Here is a 21875-nt window from a genome sequence, read left to right on the forward strand (position 1 = left end):
TTCTCTCCCTCTCTTTCCCTTCATAAAAATAAGTTAATGAAATCTTTTTGAAGTATTTTTTATTGATTGTGTTATTGCAGTTTTCCCAATTTTTCCCTTTTATCCCCCCTCCACCTTTCCCCACAACCCTCCAACGTCCCCCCACCCTTAGTTCATGTCCCTGGGTTATATATATAAGTACTTTGAGTCCTCTGTTTCTTATACTATTTTTTATTTTTTATCTCTCCTTGTCTATTTTATGCCTAATTATGCTTCTTCTTCCCTGTACCTTTCCCCCACTATTCCTCCCTTCCCTCTCCCTACCGAAATCTCTCCATGTGATGTCTACTTCTCTGATTCTGTTCCTGTTCTGGTTGTTTGCTTAGTTTTTGTTTTCATTGTTTTTCTTGTCTTTTAGGTTCATTTGTTGATAATTGTGAGCTTGTTGTCATTTTACTGTTCATATTTTTTATCTTCTTTTTCTTAGATAAGTCCCTTTAACATTTCATATAGTAAGGGCTTGGTGATGATGAACTCCTTTAACTTGACCTTATGTGGGAAGCATTTTATCTGCTCTTCCATTCTAACTGATAGCTTTCCTGGATAGAGTATTCTTGGATGTAGGTCCTTGCCTTTCATGACTTCAAATACTTCTTTCCAGCCCCTTCTTGCTTGCAAGGCTTCTTTTGAGAAATCAGCTCATAGTCTAATGGGCACCCCTTTGTAGGTAACTATCTCCTTTCCCCTTGCTTCTTTTAGGATTCTCACTTTGTCTTTAATCTTGGGTAACTTAAGGATGATGTGCCTTGGTGTGTTCCTCTTAGGGCCCAACATCTTTGGGACTCTCTTGGCTTCCTGGATTTCCTGGAAGTCTATTTCTTTTGCCAGATTGGGAAAGTTTTCCTTCATTATTTGTTCAAATAAATTTTCAATTTCTTGCTGTTGTTCTTCTCCTTCTGGCACCCCTATAATTCGGATATTGGAACATTTCATGTTGTCCCAGAGTTTTGTAAGAGTTTCTTCCCTTTTCTGAATTCTTGTTTCTTCATTTTGATGGATGTTTCTTTCTTTATTTTGTTCCAAATCATCGCTTTGAGTCCTGGTTTCCTTCCTGTCACTGATGGTTTCCTGAACATTCTACTTTATTTCACTTTGGGTATCTTTCATTTGTTTTTTTCATTTTTCAACCCAGCTAAATCAGATCAGTGAGCATTTTGAGTACCAGGGCTTTAAATTCTCCATCAGATAGGTTGGTGATCTGCTCCTTGCTTAGCTCTCTTTTTGTGTCTTTACTCTGTTCTTTCTTTTGGGCCATATTTGTCTTGGTGCAGCTGATAGGTTGTAAAAGGGTGGGGACTTAGGTATTCACCCAGGCAGGGCAACGTTCTTTGTTGCACTGCAGCACTGACTGTGGGGGAGGGGCCAGAGAAGGAACAGTGTGGATTGCCTGCTCGTTTCTAGCACACTTTCCAAGGGACTCTAGTGTGAAACTGGGAGCTTCTCCTGCCACCGCAACCACCATAGGCAACAGTCACCTCTGAGTTCCCTTAAGTCAGCCCCTCCCATGCAGCCCACTGAGCTCAGCGGCCAGCCCCGCTGCCAAGGTCTTTTGAATCCTCCTGGGTTTTCATAGTCAGCCAGAGCTGTCCACCACCTTATGTGGTCTGGTTGTTCTCGTTGATTTTTTCTTTAATTTCTTGGTTGTCAGAGTTCCATGCAGTTTGATTTTCTGGTGCTTTTGGTTGTTTATTGATTTCAGATTAGTTGTTATCCTCCTTTTGGTTGTGCGAGGAAGCGAAGGGTCTCTACCTATGCCTCCATCTTGGCCAGAACTCTAAAGCATTTTTTATTGTTGTTTGAATACAGTTGTCTCTATTTTTCTGCCACCACTTTCCACCACCCCACCCACCCCCACCTCCCACCCTCAATCCTTTTCCCCTTTGGATTGTCCATGGGTCCTTTAGTACATGTTCCTTGATGACCCTTTCCCTTCTTTCCCGCATTATCTCCCTCCCCCCTTCCCTCTGGTTACTGTCAGTTTCTTCTTAATTTCAATGTCTCTGGTTGTATTTTGCTTGCTTATTTGTTTTGTTGATTAGCTTTCACTTATAGATGAGATTGATACAGGGTGCAGCCAAGAGGGGAGCCCAAAAAGGGATTTGGAATGGGGTCCAGAAATCAAGGTGTCCAGGAAATATTAGAAAGACATATAAGATGTCTTCCCCCCTTCCCCCCTTCAGGTGTGGGTTGGGGGAAGGGACACATGGAGCAGGGCCATTGAGAACTGTTTTGCATAGCAACAGCTTTGCAGCTAACCTCTGGCATGGTCATTTAACATATCTATAACCTTTAACTGGTTTCATAGGTACATTGAATAGCTGTGGCCATGCTTTGAGCCAAGGAGAAGGGAGTGACTTTCACCCAGGATGTAACTGGGAGGAAACTCCCCCTGTTCACAGCACCTGCATGAGAGCTTGGAGATGATTGGCTGCACACCATGGGACCATGTCTGCCCAGACTCACTGTGGCAGCCTAGTAAACCTGAGAGGATATGGGAGTACTGGCAAGTGTATCCAATTGTGGGAGGAGTCGGAAATGGGGCTGCAGAGCAGGATTGGCACGGGGATTTAAAACCCAGACTCAGCAGCCATTGAGAAGGAGGACCACAGCCAGTGCAAAGAGAGCCATGCAGCTGTGGCAGTAGAGGGAGGTCCACGTGGCTGTGGCAGTGCAGAGAACCATGTGGCTGTGGCCATGTAAGAGAACCACCCAGCTTTGCCAGAGTGGGGACCCGTGCAGTTTTAGCAGGGGGAACCACCATGCAGCATTAGCAGAAAACCACCTTTCAGCTTTAGCTGGAGATCCCAGCGACACAGCTGATGGTGCCAGAAACTGAGGGAGGCCTACCAGTTGAGCACAGATTACTGGAAAGAACTGGGGGCTGCCTGAGCCAGGGACTTCTATTTCTTCTCCTGAGATAAGGTATCCCAGACTGGGCAAAGGGAGGAAGGAAGGATTGTGTGTGTTTGTGGGAGTTTTAAGGGACTTTGGGATTTTGATGAAGACATTAGGTCACTGCTTTAAGTCTGTATAGCATTGAATTAACATTTCCTTTCTTTTTCACAAATATCTGATATTGAGAGATGTCTTTCCTATAAGGCAGCAGAACCCCCTAGTGGGGGGTCCTTTTGGTAATTGTATATTCTGCTCCCCTTGCCCCTGTGTGTGTGGATGTGTTCTGTAACAAGAGCATATGGTATTTGTTTTTCACCGCCTGACTTACTTCACTTAGCATAATGCTCTCCAGTTCCATTTAAAAATATCAGTAAGTTATACAGCAAGGAAAGGTGCTCAACAATTAGTATGTATGAATATAAAAATTCAAGTTTTATGTGTGTTGATGAATAAGAAGTTCCCTATATTTTTATTGGAGAATACAATGGTACAATGATTCTGCAGGCAAATCTAGCACATCTCAGGATTCCACTAAGTAACTTAATAAGAAACATGGTAAAAACAATGATGTAAGTTTACTCACTGAAATTTTTTACCTTTCAGCAAAAATGTATTGAGCACTTGACATTTACATAATCTTTGTTAGTGAAAAGCAACCTTACTTTAAAAGGGGAAAAGCAACAACTTGAAAACAACCAAAATGTTCACCAATCTCCAATAAAATCTAGTTATCCATACAATAGAATAGTATGTAGCCATTTTAAAAGATCACATACATCTAATATATACTGAAGTGAAATATTGTCAAGATACATTGTTAAGGGTAAAAAGAATATAAAAGAATACAAAATATAAAAATTATATACCATTCATCCACCATATTTATCCCTGGATAATGGAATTAGAGGAGTGATAGGTCTTTATACCTTCAGAACACAATGAAAGGCAGTCACAATGATTTACTATATATCCACTGATATGTCTCAGTTTGGAGGTAAATGGATAGGTGGAGAGAACACAAGAGCCAACTACAGGGACATGGTATTGGCCCTCTAGAGGTCTATGAGAACCTCACTTTTGGTGATTTTCTGCTATATGTAAGCATTCTGCCCAAAGGTAGTGTAGGCCAGTGGTTTATCCTGTGGTACCTCTTGCCAGGCTATGAAGTAGAGATTGTTCCTTACATCTTACAAATGAAGAAGTTTGTATTTGTCCATGATTATGCATAGAACAGCTTATCTGCCTGTGTTCTTTCCTCTATGTTCATTTGCTTTAATTATTAGCTTGTTCCCGTGGGAACACAGCTAGGTTTCTTAACTGCTCCTTGATAGTCATCAAAAATAGATGCTGAGTGAATACCCATGAGTACCTGGCAGTGTGGGGTTCCTGAAACAAGTTGAGATAAAATATTTTAAATTTAATTATATATAAATATTTAAAACATGCATTTTAAAGCTGGCCACAAAAACTATTTTGAGAATGAGGCAAGGCAGTCAGAGAAGGGTTCTAGTTTAGGTAATTACAAATAGATGCCTGTATTAAGTTCTCCAGAGAAAAAGAACAAATAGAAGAATTTAGATAAATGATAGATGTATAGATCTATTTTTGAAGAATTGGCTTATTCAATTATGAAGACTGGCAAGTCCAAAATCTGCAAGGTGGATTGGCAGGCTGAAGACCTAGGAAGAGCCAATGTTGTAGTTAAAGTCTGAAGGGCATCTGTTAGCAGAATTTGTTCTTGTTTGTGGGAGGCCACTCTATTGCTCTATTTAGGCCTTTAACTGATTGGATGAGGCCCACCCACATTATGGAGAGCAATTTGTTTTACTCAAACTCCACTAATTTTAAATGTCAACAACATAAAAATACACTTACAAAAATATCCAGAATAATGTCTCAGTCAATAGAAGAGGCTACATGCAGAAGGAACAATTAGAAAAAATAGTTTTGGCCCTGCCTGGTGTAGCTCAGTGGATTGAGTGTTGGCCTGCGAAGCAAAGGGTCATCAGTTCAATTCTCAGTCAGGGTACATGCCTGGGTTGTAGGCCAGGTCCCCAGTAGAGGGCATTTGAGAAGCATTCACACACTGATGTTTATCTCCCTCTCTATCTCCATCCTTTTCCTTCCATAAATAAATAAATAAATAAATAAATAAATAAACAAATAAATAAATAGAAAAATAGTTTTGTTGGCTTAATTTTTAATATGAAAGCTTTATTTCTCCTTTAACCAGAAGTACTTTCTATGCTGTCTGGACTTGCATGAATAGTACTTACAGAGTATGTTCTCTGACTACAAAAATTAATTAATTAAAAAAATCAGAAACCTACAATATCTAGAAAAAACACCAATATTTTAGGTAACACCTGTAAATAATCCATATGTCAAAAAATAAATTGCAAGACAAATTAGGAATATTTAAGTTCAATGATGACATATCAAATTTAGAGATGTTATTAAAACAGCGCTTAGAGGAAAATCTGTAGCTTTTAATACTTATATTAGAAAAGAATAGAGATTTAAAATTGATGAGCTAAATTTCCATATACAAAAGTAAGGGAAAAAATTATATTTTACTCAGAGTCAATAGAAAGAAAGAAATAGTAACAATAAAGGCAAAAAACAATGGTAGAAAAAAACAGAAAAACTTAACAAAGCCAAATATTGGTTCTTTGAAAATATTATAAGATCACTAAAATTCTAATAAATGAACCAAGAAAAAAGAAATCACAAATTACCAATATCAGAGTTGAAATAAGGGAATTCACTATACAGATTGTACAAACATTAATACATATTAATGAAATATCATGAACAACTGTATACCAATAAAGTCAATGACACAGATGAAATGAACAAATTCTGTATAAAGCAAAACTTTCCAAGGAAGAAACAAAATTTGAGTAGATCTATATCTACAAAATAAAATGAATACATAACCAAAAAACTCTTTCCACAAAGGTTTTACTGGTAAACTATATTATTTACAAAAGAAATAATGCCTACATTTGAAAAAATCTTTCAGAAATTATAGGACACTGAAACACCCTGCAACTAATTATAAGAACCCAGAATAACTCTTACAATAAAGCCTGGTATAGGTATTACAGAAATTTATAAACTGATACCCTCATGAACAATGCAAAAAACCTCATCCACTTCAAATTACTAGCACATAATGTCCATCAATATATAGATCACAAAAGAAAACAATTGCACAATTAAACTATAAAAAATTTAAAACTTGCATATCAATGCAAGTTCAATATGCAAAAAGCAATTGCATTTCTATATCAACAGTGAACAAGTTAAAAATTGAAATAAAAATTAAAACAATATCATTAACAACAGCTTGAGAGTTTTAGAGATAAGGCTCACAAAATATGTATAAAACATGTCCTTTAAAAGCTACAAGACACTATTGAGAGAAACAAAAAAGACCCTAAATGATTATAGAAATATATCATGTTCATTGGTCACAAGACTCAGTATTGTTAACATGTCAGTCCTCCTTTCCTGAGTCATCTACAGATTCAATGAAATTACAATAAAAATCCAAGCAGGCATCTTTGGACATCTTTGTAAAAATTGACAATATGACTCCAAATTTATATAGATTTGGAATAGCCAAAGCAATTATAGAAATGAAGGATAAGTCTAAAGGACTAAAATTATTTTATGATGTAACTAAAGTGACCAAGGCAGTGATGGTAGGGTATAGAATTTATATATGGATATGAATGGAATAGAATTCATAGTCCAGAAATGAGACCAAAAACATATAGTGGCCAATTGATACCCGACAAAAGTGCCAAGATAAAAGTGCTAAGATACCTGAGAGTCCTTGATCCTTACTTCATATCACATACAAAAAATAATTAGAAATGGATCATAAACATAAATGTAAAATCTGAAACTTCTAAAATAAAACATAGAAAATTTTTGCAACATTAGGGTAGGCAAAAATTTCTTAGATTAGACCAAAAAACCAGTACCGATCGCTAAAGAAAACAATTGTACAATTGAACCTCAACAAAATTTAAAACTGAGGGGTGGGTGGGCTGGGATGAGAGTAAAGGACAGAAAACTGTACTTGAACAATAATTAAAATAAAATTAGAAAAAAAGGCTGATTTTTGAAGGATACCATTAAAAATACAAAATTGCAAGCTAACATCTGGGTTAAAATATTCACAATGCTTACAGTTGACAACTAACTTGTATTCAGAACATATATGTTAAGGAAAAACTCCTAAAACTCAAAATAAGAAGACAAACAACACAAGTAAAAAGGGGGAAAATTATTTAGATACAAATTCTTAAAAAGTAGATATGCAAACTGCCAATAAGTACCTGAAAAGACGTTCAACATTGTTAGTCATCAGGGAATTACAGAATAAAACCATATTGAGAGATCACTGCACACCTAATAAAATAATTTAAATTACAAAGACTAATAATAAAGTAGATTATGTGGAGCAACTAGAACTTATATTTTGCTGGTGAGAAATTTTTTATATTCATCTGTATTAATTTCTAAAATTCAACCATTCTGAAAAACTATTTGGTAGTTTCTTAAAATTATAAACATATACTTATTCTAAGACTCAGTCATTCTATTCTTTTTTTATTAATTAATTAATTTATTTATTTATAGAGAGGGAAGGGAGAGAGAGAGAGAGAGAGAGAGAGAGAGAGAGAGAGAGACATCAATGTGCGGTTGCTGGGGGTTATGGCCTGCAACCCAGGCATGTACCCTGGCTGGGGATCGAACCTGGGACACTTTGGTTTCCAGCCCACACTCAGTCCACTGAGCTATGCCAGCCAGGGCTCTATTCTTAAGTGTTTACTCACAATAGATGAAAATATACTTCCACAGAAATGTTTGTACATAAATTTTCATAATAGTTTTGTTTTAAAAAGCTTATTATTGGAAACAATCCACCAGCATAAGAACAGCCAGAGAGGAAATGAGGCACTTAGTCCACAAGCCCTTTAGTAACTAAATCCTGCCAACAAACTTGTGAATTAGAAAGTTGACTATATCGCAATTGAACCCTAAAATGATACTGCAGCCCTGGTCAACACCCTGATTGGAACCTTGTTAAAAATCTTGTAGGAGAGCCACCCAGCAGTGTCTAATTTCTTGACCCATGGAAGCTGTGAGATAATAAGTGTTGTTTTCAAGGGGGTGTTTAATCCTCACCTGAGGATATTTTATTACTGGTTTGAGAGAGAGAGACATAGATGTGAGAGAGAAACATTGATCGGTTGCCTCCCATATGCACCATGACTGGGGCTCAAACCTGAAACTTAGGTATGTGTCCTAACCAGGAATCGAACCTGCAATTTTTGGTGTAGGGGAGGACACTCCAACCAACTAAGCCACCTGGCCAGGGCTAAATTTTTGTTGTTTTAAGGCACTAAGTATTGGGGTAATTTGTTATGCAGCAAAGATAACTAAACATGTACAGTCAAACAATACAAAGTAACAAACTATTGATGCAGGAAATAACATAAATGAAGCCAGTCACAGAAGAATACTTACAACATGATTCCATCTATACAATATTATTGAACAAGTAAAACTTATCTATAATGATAGAAATCAGATTCCTGATTGCCTGGAATAAAGTTTGTTGGGGAACAGACTGGAAAGGGGCATGACTTTCTGGAGTAATGGAAATGTTTCACACTAAATGCAGTAGTCATTGTATGTCAGTATATGCTTGTCAATATTCACCTATGAAGTACACATATTCACCATGTACACATATGAAGAGTACGTTCAATTAAAACGTACTCTTCATATATGTACAATTTATTGTATGTAAATTATATCCCTAAAAATGTATGTAAATTATATCTCTAAAAGTTGTTTTTAAAAAACAACCAAGACAAAAACATCACAAAGTGAGCTGAATGCTTCTGCAAAATGAGGAAAACACTTTAGACTGTTAAAGACTATATAGGACCCCGTTAATTGTCATAGTTCTGTAGCAGTTTTATCCTAGATGGGTATTCAATGATGATGGAGCAAAAACCACCATTAAATCTTGAATAATTTCATGGAATGGCAGGGCAAAGAAATGCAGGACTAGTTATATAAACTGATAAATCACAGAGCTAATCCATATGACAGGATTTTTTAACACTAATCTTATCATGAGGTCATTAGGAGACACTGGGATCTTACCATCACTATCCTTGCTGTCATGTTGTGATTTTTGAAAAGGTGTCTAGATCACACTCATGTAAAAAAAACTTGTAGGTTTTAAAGCATTTTAATATAAGATATAACCCAGAACATTAAAAATATATAGATTAATGAAATAGTATAAGGTGAATGAATACTCCTATAAATCATAACTCAGGTCAATAAACTTTTTCAGCCACCCTGGAAGCCCCTTTATGAGCCCCATCTTAACTGAAGTCTCCCATTTCCTCCCTGAAAATAACCACTAACCTGACTTTTGTAGTAATCATTTCTTTCCTTTCTTTATGGTTTTATCTTCCAAGTGTGTATAACAGGACACTATAGTTTAGTCTTGCATTTAAAATTTTTTATATTTATTTACTGTCTCTATTAATGTACAGGTTTTTCTCCACTTCTATCTTCTTACAAATTATCTGTGGAAGAATTTGGCCTGTTTAATTTGTAGACTTTCCCACAGTCTGGATTTTCCTAACTGCCTCCGTATAGTCCAACCTGATCCTATTTCCTCTAATTCTTGCACATTGTCAATTATATCTAGGTGATTAAAATACTGCCTCCAACAGTTTGCCTTTATCCAGATGATATCATTTGGTGACTACAGGTTAAGAGGGCCAACTTTAAAGTCTTCTGTTGATATTTTATCTTCTTTGAGATCCTGTGCTCTTAATTTTAATTAACCCAACCTGTCTTATTCATTTACCTAGTCACTTTGTCTTGAAATTTCAGAGCCTTGTCTGACTCTCACACTTTCCATAGTCAATAAGCCTTTATCTTTCTTCACTGTGACAGCTGAGTTTGTCATCTTTGTTTAGGCCTTTATGACCTTACATGTGAATGATTAGAGCAGGCATTTCTTTCTCCATCCTCTTCTTTCAATATATGAGCATGGTATATCACTTATTTAGGTCTTCTTCAAAGTCTCAAAAATTTCAGTGTAGAGCATTCAAGCATTTAGATTTATTCCTAGATATTTGATTTTTAAATCAACTTTATTGAGGTCTAATTTACACACAACTTTCTTGGGGTCTAATTTACATTTAACCATGTAATGGTTAATGTAACATTTTACATTATCTACATGTACTAATCTACATTTTAACCATGCAGTTCAATGAATTCAACATATGTATTCACCAGTGGATTTAATACCTCATCAAGATACAGAATATTTCCTTCAGCTGAGAACATTCTGTATGCACCTTTTAAGGTCAGAAAAATCCCAACCTTCAAGTCCAGCGAACACTGATTTGATCAAATTTATATCAAGATGAATCAGTTTGCTTCTTTTAGAATTTTATATAAATGGAATCATACAAAAGGCACACTTTTGTTTCTGATATCTTTCCCCAAGTATAATATTTTTTTGAGATTCATCTGTATTATTGCTTGTACCAGTAGTTTGTTTACTTTTATTGCATAATGTATAACTATATGAGAATGTGTTTATCCATTCACTTGTTAATGGAAACTTAGATTGTATACATTTGGGGGATATCACAAATGAAATTGTGAACATTCCCATACAAATCTTTTTGAGAAAAGATATTTTGAATTGTTTGGAAAAATTTCTAAGAGTGAACCTTCTGAGGCACATGGTAAATATAAGCTTAACTTTTCAAGAAACTGTCGAAAAGTTTCTCAAAATGATTGAACTTCTCACCAGGAATAAATAAGAATTCCAGTAGTTCCATATCCTCAAATATGCTTGGGATTATCAGACTTTTTAATTTTAGCAATTTGATGGGTGATATTTCATTCTATTTTTTTTCACATTTCCCTAATGCTTAGTGTATGATTAAATATATTTCCATGAGCTCATTGACATTTTGCACATTTTTGTGAAACAAGTGTTCAAGTTTTTTGATCATTTTTATTGAATTATTTGCCTTCTCGTGAAATTTAGTTATTTATATATCTTCTGGATACAAACTTTTTGTCATTTACATGTATTGTAAATATTTTCCCTAGCTTCTCACCTGATTTTTGAACCATGTCTTTCAAAGAGCAGAACTTTTCAACTTTGTTAAGTCCAGTGTCTACGTACTCTACTACTACACTACCTTTATTACTACATCTTATCTCTGAAAGTCAGATAATGCAATTCCCCAGATTGTGGGGTTTTCTCAAAATTATTTTGTCTATTTTAGGTCTTTTGTATTTCATATGAATTTGTGGTAATATTGTCAAGTTACACGAAGATGCTTGCTGCTATTTTGATTTTGATCAATTTGTAGAGACTCAATATCTTAATAGTACTGTATTTACTGATCCAGGACCATGGTTTTCTACATTTATTTTGATATTCAGTTTCTTTCAGCAGGTTTTTTTTAATGTAGATGTTTTAAAAAATTTATCCCTGAGTATTCACATTTTTTGAAGCTATCATAAATTTTATACATACACACAATTTCAATTTCCATTTATTCATTACTAGCATAAAGAAATACAGTTGAATTTTTGTATATCTATAACTGCAACCCTGTTAAATTTAAGTTCTTAGTTCTATAGTAGGTGTACAGTAGACCTGTTAATGAGTCTCTAAATACATGATCATGAGATTTGTAAATAAAGTCATTGCCTATTGAACCAGGAATTCGTACAGAAGCTTTTGTTTTAGTTCTGAAAATCCAACAAGGCTCTGCTGTACTACACAATCATTGGCTCAGTTCATGGAAGGGCCACAGGTATCCCTGGGCTCCTCACAAAAGGAGCCATCAGTTGCTCTGTCCTTTTCCAAGTTCTAAACCGGTAGCTGCCTGTACAGTCTATATTTATATAACGACTGAGTAGAAGAGACAGGTGGTTGGGTTTCTGTCTAACTTTAATACGGTTTTTAAAATAAGACAATTTTATTTCTTCCCTTTTATAAAACTATTGATTTTTGTTTAATATAAAAGGAATAGAACAGAGAGATTTAATTTTTTTTTAAAATCCACTCTCTTGTCCTTTATGGAGTGGCTCAGTTGATTGGGCATCTGGCAAACTGAAAGGCCACCAATTCAATTCTGGTCTGAGCACATGCTGGGGTTGTGAGCTCCATGGCTGGTCAGGCTCTTGGAGAAGGCAACCAATTGATATTTCTCTCTCACATTGGCGTTTCTCTCTCTCCCCTCCCTCCCTTGCCCTCTCTATAAACTAAAATTAATGAAACATTTTTAAATACCCACTCTCTTGGCCCCTTTTCCTGACATATTTCTTATACCATTTTAGTGAAAGAAAAATGGAGAACCTTGGTACCAAGGAGGGCAGCAAGTGGAAGGAGGCGTGTCTTGGGAGTTTGGGAAGGAAAAAGCAAGTCTTCAGAGAGGCAGTGGCATTGGACAAGTTTCTTGAGAGCCTACTGCCCCTCCCTGACAGTAGAGAAAGGCCCTGGAACAAGGAAGGGACGGCGACAGAGCCCTTGCGGACTCTGTCAGAAGGGACGAGGGAGCGCAGGCCAGGGCTGCTGTGCGGGCCCAGGGCTCTGCGAGACCCGCGGAGCATGAGGAGGCGGACCCAGGCGTCGCCTCTCGCTGTGACGAAGGCCTCACGTGACCCGCCTACAGTGACTCGACCGCGCGCCTCGCTGGAGCGTTAGAGCCCGCGGTAGCTCCCACCCTTCTTGTCCCCTTCTGACACTGGACCTGAGGGCGCGTGGACCAGGGGAGTCCCAAAGATTAGGCGGCGGAAGTGGAGCAGGTAAGGGATGAGGAGCGGCTCCCCGAGGTTGGTCTGGAGAGCACACCTGGGCGCGGAGCCCTCCTGAGGCTCGCGCAGCAGCCCCCATGCATGCCCCGAGGCGGCCCTGCGAGAGTCCGCAGAAAATGCTGAGCTTTTCCCTGGGGGAGGGCAGGATGGCCCAAGGCAACGACTCTTCAGAAACACTGGCCTCTGGGCCACCCACCCCTCCCCCACATTTCTTGATGTGGCAAATGGTGGTCAGCGCGGAGGCGGGGGCGTGGGGGGAGCCGGGGTGGACCGGGGCGGGTGGGTGCCGAGAGCTCAGCTGCGGCGGCCCCGCTGCTCCCCGACCCTCCCCGACCCCGGCCCTCTGCAGGTCTGCGGGTTCAAGTGTCGCGGCGGTGCACTGGTGGCAAGAATCGGGAGGAGGAACAGACAGCAAGGATAGGCCCAGGTGGGTGCGGGGGTCGGAGTGAGGACGAGTGGAAAGCCCCGAGACCCCAAGTTGTTGCTCCAACCCCCACCCCGTCCTCCATTTTGGTGCCTGCAGAAACCTGGGCTTGGATCTCAGGGAAAATGGTGGGTTTGGGTGGAGGGAGGGGAGGGGATTTAGAGGGGGGAGAGCTGGGACTGGTGGCCCCCTAGAGGGCGTAGGGAGCCTCTCAGGTGGGGAAAATGCAATTTTAAAAGGCTTTGAAATCCAGAGCTTTGGGTCGCGGAAGGTGCACAGTAGGGCCTCTGTCCTCGGTGCTGATCAGTCCACCAATAAAATACTCCCTTTTCATCTCTTGTCTCCTAGGAGCAATGGCGTCCAAACAGGAGCAAGCTGTAAAAAATCTCAACGTGGAAAATGCTCAACAGGAAAACATAGAGTATCAGGCCCCTATGCACAACGGGGAGGAACCACGCCATTTGGCTGGGGGCAAAGCCCAGAAGCCTGGAGGAAATGTCAGACTGGGGTGGGTTAGGCGACTTGTGCCTAATTTTCTATGGGCTATATCGAACAAGCAAGTTGATCGCAATGAAGTGGGAGATAATATAGAAAAAATCGCAATGCAGCGGATGGAAATCAGGAGAAAGACTAGGGAGCAGCAAATAAGACATGATAGACGTTTCCAAACTCCTGAACCTGATAATCATTATGACTTTTGCCTCATACCTTGAATCCTAGGGTTTTCCCTAAGGTTAGTCGTGTGACCTCTGCTCTAAAAACTAGTAGTTTGTGATTTACTTTTCTTTAAACTTTTTGGTATTTCTCCTTACTAATTTCTAATCAAATATTATTTTGTCGCTGTAAAACTGCCAAGCAGGGTAATTTTGCCCAGTTTTCAGAGAAAATATTCTTTTCATGATGTGAAGTTAATAAAGCAGTTTAAAAATCAATCTCATCCACTCCAGTTTTTATTTTTGTTTATATTACCTTTCCTCTTCCAACTACCTGGACTCAAAATCTCAAATACTTTGATTATGTTTTTTGTCCCCCACCAATTAGTAAGGATGGATTCTACTCATTTAACATCTGATACAATTTTAAGGATGCACTTCAAACTATTTTTCAGTGTGAGTCCACAATGTGCATAAAACATCTTGGTGGGGGAGCTTTTTGAGAGTGTAGGACCCCTGGCTCCTGTCCTCCAAACCCACAAAGTAGTGATCAAAAATCTCCACTTTTTAGCAAACTCCGCAGTTAATTCTAATGTGCAACAAAACCTTGGGGGCATGTTGTGTGTATGTATATAGCTATGTAAATAGGGATATTAAGTATAAACAAGAATAATAGAATGAATACTTACTTGAATTCAATGGGCAGAATACATTAAAAGAAAAATACAAGACCTTAAAATAGATGGATTAATAACATGGTAGGGAAAGTGGCAGATGCGATTACTGGAGTTCAGTGGTGCTAAGTACCTGGTATATGTCTTGGGAATAAGGATCTGGCCTGGGCCATTTTCTATAGGACTGTTATCTGGAAATACAAAATACTTGACTTTTGTGATACAAGCTAAGGAATGTCTAGGAGGACTCAGCAAGACTGAGGCTGGTTTTTCATATTTTGATTTTCTATATTCCCAATACAGATACTGATTTTTTGGATTACAGCAGAAAGAAATCTTGAAGACCCTCCAATCAGTGAGGATTGCCACCCATTATGGCTCTTGAAATCAGTTTTGTGGGTCATAACAAACAAAAAAATCCAAAAAATAGAAAAAAAAATAAGCATCTATCACTGATGAGTAGTGTTAAAAATTATTTAGAGAAATTTGTTTTAGTTTTACATGTAGGAAATACTGTTACCTTATAAAAGGTATTTTAACAACTATTTCTAACTCTAGGTTGCAGTAAAAAAAATTGAAAGTCACGTTTTCAATCCAAACTTAATTTTACAAGTGAGGAAACCAGGTAACAAAGTGGTTTTTCCAACATCACACAGCCAGTTATTGGTAGAGCTGGGACTACAATAACTATTTCAGGATGCTTGTCTCATTACCACAGTGCCTCCACAAAGTCTGATATGGAAATTATTCCTGTGTGTACTGATTGCCGGCAGTGTATATAAACAAATATTTGCAAGTTACATAAAATCATTGTGTATTTAATGTTCACACTTTAGTCATCAGAGTCCCTGCATGTTCAATTAAGAAACATGTTTAAGGACTTGGTGCCCCATATAACATTTTGGGGCTAGAATGATCTTTCATCTGTCTAGAAGAAAGGGATGATGGAGTCTGACCTGAAAATGCAAGGTAGTGAACTCATAAACATTTCTTAAAGGCTAAGTGATTGAGTGATGTTACTGAATGGGGTTTTGGTCCCTTGAAAACCAGCACTATACCTTCTATACCAAATCCTAGATTTCTCCAGGTAGCCTCAATTAAAAATCTGAGAATATAAGGTGAGATCAGAACTTGACCTGTACAACTGAAGGAAGCCTCACCAGCAGTTTTCAGTGATGGTGAGGATAAGGACAGACTTCCTGGAAGAGGTAATGGTCAGTGTTGGGGTACAGAATGTGTTTTTTTTTTTGAAGACCTGAAATAAATCTCCCCTTGCTGTTTCTGATGGAGAGGGATGATATGGTCAGAACTTCAGGAAGTGGTAAAGGTCAGAGAACAGTATCACAATGTGATTGAAGGAGAACCAAATTAAGAACCCCCTTCCTGGGTGTTTATTTGATGGTGGGGGATGAGTATAGAACTTTCTAGAAACAGTAAAATTCAGGGATCATGATCAGAACATAATCGAAGGCAAACTAAAGGAAGCACCCTTTCCTGGATGTTTCTGCAAAGGTGAAGTAAGGACAAAACTTTGTAGAAAAAAGTAAAAGTCACAGCCAAGTCAGAAGGTTATTGAGGGAGAATTGAGTTACCACAGTGAACACTTTCATTAATTGATACATCCCATGGGAGGGAATAATCAACTTTTTCTGATTTTCATGCACAATACATAGTGAGTTTTTAAGGTGATAATAGAGAGATGTCATTGATAATGTCCCTAAAGCATACTGTAAGATAATTTATTTTAATCTCTTAACAAAAGTAAATCAACCAGGGACAACAAAAGGGTATAACATGTTCATTTATATCGGTTATTTGTATATTCATGTTTGTAATTTTTTTGTTTCTTGAAAACATATAGTAAAAATAAAATCTTACCCTTTGCAACAACATGAATGGACATGGATAGCATTATGCTAAGTTAAATAAGCCAATCAGAGAAAGACAAGTACCATATAATTTCACTCATATGTGGTATCTAATGAACAAAATAAACTAACACAAAATACAGACTCATAGAACAGGCTGATAGCTGTTAGGGGGCAGAGTGTTGGGGAGCTGGGTGGGAGGGTGAGGGGATTAAACAAGAAAAAATCTCATGGACACAGACAACAGTGTGGTGATTGCTGGAGGGAGGGATGGGGGGAAGGTGGAGGAAGGTATGGAGGGTAAATGGTGATGAAGGAGATCTGGGGTGGTGAACACACAATACAGTGTACAGAAGATGTGTTGTAGAATTATGTACCTGAAATTTGTATAATTTTGTTACCCAGTGTCACTCCAATAAATTCAATAAAAAGAAGAAAAGAAAATGTGTATGATTCTATAGATTTTGAAGCGAGGCTTGAGATCGAAGCCTAATAATGAGAAAGGGAAAATCTCTGAAAAGAGGAGTCAGACTTTCAGTTACATGCGTTGTCTTCAAACACAAAAAAGGAAGATATCATTGAGGGAGTCTAAGGAGGTCAGCAAGGAAAAAAATGAACTTAGAATGAAAAAAGCAAAAACAAATAAACCAAAAATCGTGAGAGTAAAGCACCAAAAGAGGCCATTAGTCCTTTCGGCCTGCATCAACATGTGAGCAAGCATTATTAAAGTATAATTAAAGTTTTAAAAGTACCTAAAGCACTCAATTTGATATGTTTTACACATACATTTAAGCCTATGAAACCGTGATCACAATCAGAATAGCAAACACTTCCATTATTTCAAAAAGTCTGTTCCCAAATGTAATTCATCCCTCCTTCCACCCCCAATCCCCAGCAAACTCGAATCTACTTTCTGTCACTATAGTTTGCATTTTATAGTATTATTTTATATTAATTGAATCATAGAGGACACACTTTAATTTTTGTCTGGCTTTATTCATTAAATATAATGATTCTGTATGTAATAATAGCATATTCTTTTCTGCAATATAGTGAAGGTTTATCCACTCATCTGTTGATGGACATTTATAGGTACTTTCTATTTTGGGGCTGTCACAAATAAAGCTGATATGAACATGCACATACAAATTTTTGTGTAGACATATGTCTTCATTTTTTTTTGGTAAATACCTAGGAATGGAATGGCTATGTTATAGGGAAGTTGTAAGTTTAATATTTAAGAAATTTAAAAACTGTTTTCCAAGGTGGATTTACCATTTTGCATTTCCATCAGTAGGGTACTGGAGTTCCAATTTCCCCCTCATCCTCACCAATGCTTAGAATGGTCAGGGTATTTTTGCTAATATTTTAATTTTTTTTTTTTTTACCATTCTAAAGGGTGCATAGTGGTATCTTGTAGTTTCAATTTCAATTTGTCTGGTAACTAATGGTGTTCAGTATCTTTTCACGTGCTCATTAGCCATTCATAATGTCTTCTTTTGTGAAAGAATTTGTTCACATATTTTGCTTATTTTTAAATTTAGTTGCTTGTCCTCATATTACTGAGTTGCAGCAGTTCTATAAATTCTGCATTTGATTTCTTTGATATATAGGTTGTAATTTTTTTCTCTTATTCTTGGCTTGCCTTTTCATTTACTTAATGGTTTCAAAGAACACAAGTTTTAAAAATTTGTAAAGTTCATGTAACTCACTTTTTCTTTTATAATTCTATTTAAGAAATGTGCTGCTTAAGCCAATGTAATAAATTTTTTCTCATATATTCATATAATAGTTTTATATTTTAGACTTTTCATTTTGATCTATGAACCATTTCAAGTTAATTTTTGCATACGGTGTGAAGTAAACTCTGGTGTTCATTTTGTTCCATGTTGATATCTAATTAATACAGCACCATTTGTTGAAAATAGTTTTCTTTCTCCATTGTATAGTCTTTGTACCTTTCCAAAAAATCAAGTACTCATATATAAGTAGACCTATTTCTGTACTCCCTATTCTGTTCCACTGATCAATATGTCTATCTCTTTACCAATATCAAACTGTCTTGATTACTGTAGCTTCATATTAAGTCATGAAATTAGGGAAAGTTCTTTCAACTTTGTTTTTCTCTATTAAAATTGCTTTAGATACTCTAGGTCCTTTGAATTTTCATATAAATTCTACAATCAGCCAGTTACCTACTATACTTTTTAAGCTTGCAGGAATTTTTATCAGAAATTTAGACAAATTTGGTGAGAATAGCTATCACAGGTCGACACAGGTAATCAGGTTCTTGATGATCACAGATAAAGAACTGAACACACAGGGAGTTTATAGCTTAAAGAGAGAGAGCAGACAGATTAAGCTATAATACACTTGAGAGAACATGGAAAGCAAGCCATCTCTGAGCAGAGATTGACCTCAGGGGCTGGAGGGATTCTATTCCTATAGGGCAGATATTTCCTGGCTTGTTTTGGTGGGCTTTTATTACGCACGCATGCAAAGTAGTTGTATTACTTTAAAGCTACTGTGCACATGTTCTCCCATGATTTTCCTTGACTGGCCACTGGAGAAGGGGGTCACACAATGTTAATTTATTATAATGCTATTATAATGAAGCAGGGGTCATGTAGCATCTTCTGTGTAGGTGCATTCATGATTAACCATGATTCAGCACTTTTCTAGAAAGCAGGAGCAACTGGTCTTAAAGCAGGGTCTCTGTCCTGTATCAATGTCCTTTATCTTAGCCCTGGGGCACCTCCAGAGTTTCGTCCTTCCTATCTCCTGCCTCGTAGATGTATTAAGAGTCTCTCAATACTTGAACCTGGTATAACTTCTATTTATTCAGCTCTTATTAAATTCTCTCAACAATGTTTTATAGTTGTAATTGTAGGGACCTTGGGCATATTCTGTTAGATTTACTCCTAGGTATCTTATGGGTTTTGTTGCTGCTATAGATGGAGTTTGTAAAATTTTATTTCCCAATTGTTGTTACTATATACAACTGATTATTCTATATTAAACTTGTATACTATGAGATTGCTAAATTCATTTATTATTTCTAGTGTAACAGAGTGAAATGCTCTGTCTCTCCCACCCTATCTTATTCCAGCTTGCATTGTTCCCATGACTTGCAGGCTAATAGCTTCTGCTATAGACATACTAATCATTTGAAGGATCCTGCTTGAAGCTTGAGTTTCTGAAATAGCACTTGCTTGAAGGTGCCTCTCCCAAGAAGTTGAGGGAAATGTGTACAAAGACAATTCTTTATGAAAGATTTGCAGGAGCCTCAGATCAAAGTGAGATCAGTCAGAGTCAGTGGATGAGGAACAAAGATTTAGAGATTTTGAGGTCTTCCCTGAACCCCTGATGGCTCCCAGATACTTTTGATTATGAAACACCACTTGCCCTTCCCATTTTCCCTTCCTTTGATAGAAAAGAAGAGAGAACTTTGTGCTTGCTTACTACGGATGTGAGGACCTGCTAGCGTCCCCATCTTCTCTTTTTTGTTATTGTTCTTTTTATTGAATTTATTGGAGTGATACTGGTTAATAAAATTATATAGGTTTCAAGTGTACAGTTCTATAATACATCATCTGTGTATTGCATGTGTGTTCACCACCCCAAGTCAAGTCTCCTTCCATTACCATTTATCTCTCCTATACCCTCTTCTACATCCCCCAGCTCTTCTTTCCCTCTGGTGATCACCACACTGTTGTCTGTGTTTATGAGGGGTTTTTTTTGGCTTGATCCCTTCACCATTTTCACCCAACACTGTACACCCTCTTCCCACTGACAACAGTCATTCAGTTGCCTATGAGTCTGTTTTATTTTGTTTGTTAGTTTATGTTGTTCATTAGATTCCACATATATGTGAAATAATATGGTACTTATGTTTCTCTGGCTTATTTCACTTATCATATGCTCTCCAGAGCCATCCATCTTTCATAAAGAGTAAGATTTCCTTCTTTTTTACAGCTGCATATTATTCCATTCTATAAATGTTCTGTAACTTTTTATCCACTCATCCACTGATGAACACTTTGGCTGCTTCCAAATCTTGGATATTGTAAATAATGCTTCAATGAACACAGGTGTGCATATATTCTTTTTAATCACTGTTTCCAAGTTCTTCAGATATATTCCCAGAAGTGATATCACTGGGTCATAGGAAGATTCATTTTTAATCTTTGAAGAAACCCCTTACTGCTTTCCAAAGTGGCTACACCACTCTGCATTCCCACCAATAATGCACTAGGATTCCCTTTTCTCCATACCCTTGCCAATATTCGTTGTTTGTTGGTTTATTGATCATAGTCATTCTGACAAGTGTGAGGTGATATCTCATTGTGGTTTTAATTTGTGTTTCTCTCATGATTAGTGACATTGACCATCTTTTCATATTTCCATTGGCCATCTGTATGTCCACTCTTTGGAGAAGTGTATCCAGATCTTAAGCCCATTCTTTAATTGGTTTGTTTGTTTATTGGTATTGAGCTCTATATGTTTTTTTAATAAATTTTGGACATTAATTCTATATCAGATATATCGTTGGCAAGTATGTTCTCCTGTTTAGTGAGTTGTCTTTTCATTTTGTTAATGGTTTCCTTTGATGACCAGAAACATTTTAGTTTGAAGTAGTTTCATTTATTTTTTCATTTGATTCCCTTGCCCAAGGAGATATATAAGAAAAAAATATTGCTACAAAAAATGTCCAAGATTTTACTGCCTATGTTTTCTTCTAAGATTTTTATGGTTTTGAGTCTAACATTGAAGTCTTTAATCCATTCTGAGTGTATTCTTCTGTACAGTGTAAGAAGATGGTCTAGTTTCACTTCTTGCAAGTATCTGTCCAATTTTCCCAACATTTATTGAATAGAATACCCTTACCCTATTGTACATTTGTACTTCCTTTGTCAAATATTAATGTACTATAAAGGTATAAGTTTATTTCTGGGCTCTTTATATTTTTTGTATATTCTTGATACCCAACAATAAAATTTCTCAGTTGTTTTTATTGTTCTTCCAGTACAGTTATATCCATTTTCCCTCATCACTCCCCCCACCCAGCCATCCCCACCTCTCACCTCTGATCCCACCCCACCCCCTTGTTTGTGTCCATGTGTCCTTTATAGTTGTTCCTGAAAATCCTCCCCCCTTTCCCCACTATTATCCCCTCCCACCTCCCCTCTGGTTACTATCAGATTGTTCTTAATTTTAATGTCTGTAGTTATATTTTGCTTGCTTTTTGTTTTGTTGATTAGGTTCCACCTAAAGGTAAGATCATATGGTATTTGTCTTTCACCATCTGGCTTATTTCACTTAGCATAATGCTCTCCAGTTCCATCCATGCTGTTGTGAAGGGTAGGAACTCCTTTCTTTCTGCTGTGTAGAATTCCATTGTGTAAATGTACAATAGTTT

At 37.3% G+C, this 21875-nt stretch overlaps 3 protein-coding genes across 5 annotated transcripts in view; 2 read left to right on the top strand and 1 right to left on the bottom strand.

The window, feature by feature from the left end:
* The window catches only part of BEX3 (brain expressed X-linked 3), a 130145-nt gene that overhangs the window by 37242 nt on the left and 71028 nt on the right, over nt 1-21875 (bottom strand). The window lies entirely within an intron of this gene.
* Nucleotides 12689-14193, top strand: BEX4 (brain expressed X-linked 4). 2 transcript variants are annotated; one of them, XM_028522820.2, is made up of 3 exons: nt 12689-12828; nt 13187-13264; nt 13610-14193. In XM_028522820.2, the coding sequence occupies exon 3, from the start codon at nt 13615-13617 to the stop codon at nt 13972-13974; it is 360 nt and encodes a 119-aa protein (XP_028378621.1). In that variant the 5' UTR covers nt 12689-12828; nt 13187-13264; nt 13610-13614; the 3' UTR covers nt 13975-14193. The 2 variants fall into 2 exon arrangements, with proteins under 2 accessions (XP_028378621.1, XP_035872486.1); XM_036016593.1 differs by lacking the exon at nt 13187-13264 and having other exon boundaries at nt 12705-12828.
* LOC114504770 (protein BEX1-like) overlaps nt 12742-21875 on the top strand; it is a 131763-nt gene continuing 122629 nt past the window's right edge. Inside the window, exon 1 of one of the 2 annotated variants that reach the window (XM_036016592.1) lies at nt 12742-12828. The gene's annotated coding sequence lies outside the window, so the exon portion shown is untranslated. Of the gene's footprint in view, nt 12829-13192; nt 13265-21875 lie in introns of those variants that run through there. The other variant, XM_036016590.1, reaches the window with a different exon arrangement.

This window comes from Phyllostomus discolor, chromosome X (assembly GCF_004126475.2).
Source record: "Phyllostomus discolor isolate MPI-MPIP mPhyDis1 chromosome X, mPhyDis1.pri.v3, whole genome shotgun sequence".
Lineage (NCBI taxonomy): Eukaryota > Metazoa > Chordata > Mammalia > Chiroptera > Phyllostomidae > Phyllostomus > Phyllostomus discolor.

Coding starts and splice junctions, on each gene's coding strand:
- BEX4 (XM_028522820.2), top strand. CDS start 13,615: ATGGCGTCCAAACAGGAGCAAGCTGTAAAAAATCTCAACGTGGAAAAT.